General features: G+C 43.8%; 1 protein-coding gene across 1 annotated transcript; it reads left to right on the forward strand.

The window, feature by feature from the left end:
* Positions 1-1,359: 1,359 nt before the first annotated feature.
* Positions 1,360-4,798, forward strand: LOC110985665 (uncharacterized). The gene has a single exon (XM_022246852.2). The coding sequence runs from the start codon at positions 1,930-1,932 to the stop codon at positions 2,971-2,973; it is 1,044 nt and encodes a 347-aa protein (XP_022102544.2). The 5' UTR covers positions 1,360-1,929; the 3' UTR covers positions 2,974-4,798.
* The last annotated feature ends 2,362 nt before the right edge of the window (positions 4,799-7,160 follow it).

Below are 7,160 nucleotides of genomic sequence, written 5' to 3' on the forward strand. Positions count from 1 at the left end.
CATCGATCAAGCCTGGTGTTAATCGATACCAAAGTAGCTACTAGTCTCAGCCTTAATCACCCCTCCCATTCATCGTCCACTTAAAACCACCGGCTGCCTGTTAATTATGCACATCTTGCCGGCACGTTGGCAAACTTCTCTAATTTTCCGTGGCCTAATTCCTTGCTGCAAATTTAATGAAAGTCAGTGTCAACAGAAATCTGGAAGGGTGCATTGAACACAATCCGTCAGGAATTGGTATCCCTTATTGCCGCTCGGGTTCCGGCATCGCGAACGGTCGTAAACCACAGTTCAGAGTGCTGCGTAGTTGGGCATGGCGATGTTTGCAGTTTGCAGACCTTTCATTTGAATTTGTATAAGGATGCTTGCTGAAAAGCGAAATCCATCAGTTCAAAGGATTCAAGCCTTACAATAAATCAAGAGTCCTAATGCGATTATCAGATCTTGGAGTGCTGTCAATTCTCCCTTTTGTCCACGTTTATTCACCCCCCTTAACCGCTGACCATTTGTTTTGGAATTTCGGCTTCCTCAAGTTACAAAATGTCTCATCTTCTGCACCCCTCAAGAATTTCGCAGTTTTCCAAGAGTAATCGCTTATCACATTCAAGATTAATATTAATGTTTATTTTAATTCCAATGTCATCGACGGTGTAGTTAACTCTCTCGATCACTGACGCCAGCTCCTTTGATAGTCCTTAGTGCGGCTATAAGAAGCTTTTGGAAACTCCTGTCTGCATCTTAAAGCTCTTAGGTGGACCTTCACGACTCACTGACAATTCTTCGAGCTAGTATTCTCTACAACAGTTTGGGATTAATACGCTGTATCTGGAAGAGCCAACAAGAAACACTTAAGGGGTAATGGAGTTCGATTGCAGTGTCTCATATTTTGACAAAGGCTGAGGGTACACTTTCAGAAATATAAAGTAATAGTTGCTCTAGCTAGAATGCTCATTTTGGTTCAGAATCCCGTCCATGATGTTAAATGCTAACATTTTCTTTTATAGTGTGTCTCTATTGTCTTACGTTGTTGGCATGCTACCATCAGCATCACAACTTTACTGCATCATTTGTGGAAAACATCTGGTGTTCAGAAGAAACATCTAGCGATGGTATGTAAATGAAACAAGAGCCTTTAACAACGTTCATCATTTCAATTCATTGTTTGAATGTTTGTGAGCCAGTAAGAATTTGTTGACCATCAGAACAAACAACTTCCTCGAACCCTCAGTTTCATAGAGGGTGAACTTAAAATGGCCAATTAATTACTCTTAGATAGCTTTTGTTAATCTTTTTGGTTAATGGCCATCTCCCTTCATCAACAGGAGCTCGTGCCAAAAATATCGACGAAAAAAGGGATTATACCGACCATCCCGCCGCGATCGATCGTTGACACGCAGCAGCGGGCCAACACGGGGCTTCTTCCTCGGCAATGAGTGGCGGTGAACACGTCAGACTCTGGCTGTGAGATTATATAGAAATCCATTGCAGATTACGGGATAATCCGCTCTGTGTTGGTATCTATAGCTTGTCAACAAAACGGCAGGGTGCTTGGCCCGGTTGCTTAGTGCTCTAATGATTCTGGACATGAAAGGGTGCATGGAATAAGTTGGAGCTTGTAGAGACAGTTATATTCAGTTCGTGAGGGAAACTGCTGCGATATTCCCAAGATAAATATGTTATGCCCGAATAGGATTTTGTTCATTCAGCGAAGAAACTGCTTGGAGACAGAAAATCGAACCTTCAACATGACAAAAAAAACCAGTTGAAGCATCAAGTTTAACTTCGTCGGTGAACGAAAATAATTGAACTTTCAGTCACTATACGGGTACTGATTTTGATCTAGCAATTCCACACTATGATGACTTAACCATGACTGGATTTAAGCATACGATTTTTGGAAGTTGACCAATTCATTCTCGAAGCAAAAGCATGTCTACGCTTCTAGCGCTACCCTTTGCAGGTAACAGCCAGCCACATCAGCCAGCACTTCCAATGGACATCCGAGGGCGAACCACCGCCAAGGAGAAGAGGAAGGAGAGACGGGACGTCGGGGACCTGGTGGCCAAGAAAAGGTTGGAGAACATACGACTTCACAGTGCCCACACCCGGCACCGCAACGGCATCATCAACGCGGCCGAAAAGAACCGGCTGCTCAACACCGAGAAGCAGATGGACCGGCTGCAGCGGCGGGCCGCAGCCAACATCTCCCGCTACCAGCACCAACTGCGCCAGGAGCTGTACGAGATGGAGGCTTCCCGGCGTGCCCTGCGCCACCACTCCGTGACCGAGGTGTCCAGCGAGGCCCACACGGACATGAAAGGCTTGGCCAAATTTGCGGCTCGAGGCCGGTACCTGTACTCGGTCCGCAACGAGACACGTTCCCAGAAGGAGGAAATGGAGTCCTACAACGGCCGACTGGAGCAGGCCACCAAGCTGCTCAGACCGGCCCGGAGGCAAAGCGTGGCGGCCATGGACAACGGTAAGAACATGGGATCCAATCCATCTGACACGTACCATGAGATTGGCAGGAGGATAAGTATGGCCAGGCTCAACTCCATGACAGAGGAACATTTCGAAAACGAGTGTCCAATAAACGAAACAGAACCAACCACCGACACACCTGTTGATGAACAAGCGCTCCCTGACCACAGCAACTCGTTGCCACCGCCCTTCGACATGGTCAAGCTCCGTTCTGAACTGGGCCCAGACCTACAAAAAGAACTTGACAGTCTTGAAATCGATGATGGCCGAGGTACATGTCTCATTCCGATACATCCCAGCCCGAATTACGAGGTGTGTCCAACGGAGCTCAATCCCCCCACCAATGCCACGAAATGTTCGCCCAAGCCCCCAGCCAAATTGAAGCTGCCGCCGGTACAGGTCAACCGACATTTCATCTTAAGAAAACCATCTACCAAACAGCTACTAGCCTCAATAGCAAAACCAACACTCAGCACAGTCTCTGAGACCTGACGGTGCACGTGTAACTGTCTTTCTGCATGTATTCTCAACAATGATGTAGCACTCGGCACTTTAAATGAGACGTTTCCACTGGCTTGGTGATTTGTGATTTCACGATATTGCACAAATGTTCTGCCTTTAATTCCAGAAAATAGTAACGGCATTTGTCTCAAAGGAGAAATAAATGTTGGATGTCTTGAATTTTTCTCCATTAAAATAATTAAACTCCATTCTCAATTACTCTCCTACAATTCTACAAAATTATGAAAGAGGAAAAAACTTTATTTGTTGTATTCTCGAAAGAGTAGGCCTACTGTTGAAAGAGTAACATGATGGGAAAACGGACTTCGTCAAGAAATATAGTGTCAATTTAGTTTTCGAATTTGCAAAAAAATGTAGGACTTTCCTAATCGAATAAGTTTCAGCGTACATGCGTCAAACTTCTATGGCCTTGGTTTTTTTTTCAGGTGCTCATAAGCTTTTAGCTCCTTTGTGTGAACACTTTATCGATACGGGTGCAATCTGTCGGTAATTTGAACGCAATTAATACGCCAGAGCTGGTGATGAAGGCTCAATTTTGAAAGAAGTACTACTGAAATTACAGAAATGTACCAACATTCAAGAGGTTTATTTCACATCACACCGTAACAATATACATTATTGGAAAGCACGTTCATTGTGGTGGATCATGCAAAAAGACGCGTGTATTATAATGACTAATTCGTAATGACTTGTTTATAACCCAATCTTTTGTAATCTTTACCATAAAAAATGAATAGAATGACTTTGAAAGCAATAGGAAAGACTATTGCCTCCTTCAACCGCAGACAAAATAATAAAATCCCCTTTTCCTTACTTAGTAGTACCAATAAGCCTATATTACACGAGGTTTCGGGGTCAGATGCAAAGCCCGAGATAGGACGAAACTGGGACATGCACCCCCCCCCGAAGTCCATGACACGTGGATACGCAACTTGATTACAAGATTTATTTGATGTTATTGCGAATGGGGGTTCGAATCCTAACGGACAAAATTGTTTATTGGATTGCCTACGTAGAGTTATCGTAGGAGGCGCCTTGCATTCACTGGACGTGTTCGAATGAAGCGGCTGGATGTACGGGTGCTATAGTTTGAGGAAGCAGAGTGCCGAGCCAAGGCCGGCTAACAAGCAGCCCTATGACAACAGTGGTGGCACGAACTCTGATTAGTGAGTGCGAGCGACACGGAATGCGCCACCAATTTCCAACAGAATAAGAGTAAAGCCGTGTATGTAAACAAGAACCTGTCATGACAGCATCAATGCAGAGGTGTTGAATTTTAACTCATCTTAATGAAGATAGCTTGTTAAAGAGGTGGTAGACAGAGATGGAGGCAGAGCAAAAACATATTGTCACACGAATATATCCAGCATGAATTCCATCTTGATAATCTTGTTAAGGTTTGTGTCTTCCGTGTGAAACGAGCCTTTGGCTGACTGGACGCCATAGGCGAAAATCCGGGGGGTGGGGGAATGATATAACCCCCACACACTTTTTGGGGGGATGGGCTATAGAATCCCCCCCCCCCATACACACACACAGTTTTTCTGGCGAGAAAGAAGTTAAAGTGGAATGTGAAGAGTTTTTCAGACTTAAAACGACTAAAATGCATTCAGTATCACTTAAAATGGGGGAAGAATCCATAAATATGCCATTCTTAACCCTGTAACAGTCCCAAATCCTCCAATGTCAATACGATTTTACATACACCCTTGAGGGTTAGGGTTAATACATACTACAGATGTTTATTAATATCATGAACATCGACCTCTTTATAGAGTCATATGGTGTCACCTCCCGCCCCAGCTTTTCAAATTTTCATGGCAAGGCAAGCCCCCCCCCGCCATTCCCCATCCCCTCCTCAATTTCCGGCACAAATTTACGCCACTGCTTGACGCACTGGGCCGGGCAGGAGCACTCGGCGAGAGTCAAGAATACCCAAGGGCCCTTCAGTTACTTTCTCCCCCTCTTTTACCGATCCAGCGAAGCATCGTTATGCACAGAACCCACATTTTCGATTTCTTACTTGTTGACTTTAAAGCCCAGGAGAAAATCGTGATTTCTTGAGCTCACCGGAAGTCTGGAATAAAGTCAACTCTATCTAGTCTTTCAGGCGCATGCCTGGTCTCAGCCGATATCGTGCGCTGAGCATTTCCGACCAACAGCGAACAACCAAATCGATCGAACTCGGCCAAAATATTTACTTTCTCCGTTCAATCGATTCTTTGCCGGATAATGTGTGTGTGTCAGTGGTGGAAGTTTATAATAGGCTTGCAAGTGCAGAATTAATGGTGTGGGTTCAGACGTAATTTCCCAGTGCAAGAACGACGTGAGGAAGTTACAGTATGTTTTCTCCTCATACGTCAACCGAATTCCAGTTATCTTTCTATTAGTGCATGCACTATAAAAAGGTAAAAATATACCAAAATAGCGTACAATAGACCTGCAAAATAACGATTGAATAGGTTACATATTAAAGGGCCCATGAAAAGCAGTTTTATCATTGCAATTGGAAGATAATTCGTTTAAGAAGATTTCCTGTAAATAAAAGTAATTTTAGTAATTAATACATAAGAGAAAAATAATACTAACGAGTGTTTGCCAAACAGCCCTGCCCCTGTCGATGTACCTAATTAGCATAAGAATTTTGCATAATTATGACATACGTTTGTGAAGTCATAAACGAGTTAGCAGCCCCCCGATGCACGTTTGCCCACTGTAACTCAGCGCGTTATAGTATTAGTACGACTTCGAGATCACCAACTTGCCGATGTTCTAGTGATATTTCAGGAAAATGCCAACCAGGTGCGTTGCTGCAGTTTTTGGAAATACTTCTAAAAATGGCACAAGCATGCATAATTTCCCAAAAGACGTGAAATATCGCAAAATGGGGGAAGCGAAAGTCAAGCTCACACATGCACGGGCCAAGTGGACTTGACCAACGCCGAGCTGGAAACTCTGCAGAGACCTCTTCAAGCCAGAACGTTTCGAGCCCATTGCAAGCCTGCAAGATTCATTTGGCATGAAGTTCAAGAGGCTGCTAAAACCGGATGCAGTGCCGACAATATGCCTACCAAGTGCGAAGTCCAAGAAAAAAAAAATGGAAAAACGAAGAGGAGCCTTAGAGGAGCGCGAACGGAAAAGGCTACGATATTTCCACGTACGCCACTGCGAAGGAAGCCATGCGTGCTTACTCTGGGTTTCAGACGGCCCAAATGGCGCCAGGCTACGATTGCGGGTTCTTAAACGTACGTCACACCGTTTGTCGGAGATTTGAGGGGGGGGTGAAAAACAGTAATTAACAATAACTAAATACATTTTGTTCATTTTTTCACCATTTGTACTGTTACTGACATATCCAGGCACAACATAAAGAAGAAAATAGCTGTTCGTTTGGGTAGGTCAGCATGGACCCTTTAAGTAAATAACGAGGGGAGTCTTCACAAGAAAATGGTTACACCTGGAATGCTATTATTTCCACTCAAACATTTTAGGTTATTCCAAACAACAGTCCGGACGAATGATCGATGGAAACTAATGTTTAAAACACTATACCCTCGATACCGGTCGACATACAGGGTGTCCCAGAAGGAAAAAAAACGAGGAAAGGGGTTAATATGCCCAAACCATGGGATATGATTATAATGTATAAGGATCTCTTAAAAGTGGACAATGGTGTTCAGTCATGCATGACAGGAGGGATACCATCAAGGTATCATTAGAAAGAATACTGCTTCTACTTTTCGGAGATCCGTATACATCAGAGCGCGAAATTAGACCAAAAAGGTTCTTGGATAAAATATCATAACAAAATCAATTTTGTTCTGCAATTACCATCTTTTGCTCTGCCAATGGACAGTGCCATATTATATAAAAGGTAGAGTTTTAACGTACAGTGTCAGAGGTCAAATTTACTTTTTTCCCCTGGTCCTACCAGAACCGCACACGCAGCCACATTGAACAATCCTTGTTCAGGCGCAGGCCGCGATGTTTTTTTTTTTTTTTAGTTTGCCTGATCGGGCAGGCCTTGCCACAAATTCGCTTGCTCGAAGTGGAGCAACACTTGCCAAAGATTTCTCAGAATCCATGATTGTTATTTAACTAAGGCATACTGCACATGCAGTCTTTCATCAGGCTAAAAAAACGCACATGTATAGTTC

This window comes from Acanthaster planci, linkage group LG04 (genome assembly GCF_054643075.1).
Source record: "Acanthaster planci isolate LZ-2023a linkage group LG04, COTS_SCS, whole genome shotgun sequence".
NCBI lineage: Eukaryota > Metazoa > Echinodermata > Asteroidea > Valvatida > Acanthasteridae > Acanthaster > Acanthaster planci.

Bases quoted from the DNA above. Each gene is read 5' to 3' on its own strand.
- LOC110985665 (XM_022246852.2), top strand. From the start codon at position 1,930: ATGTCTACGCTTCTAGCGCTACCCTTTGCAGGTAACAGCCAGCCACAT.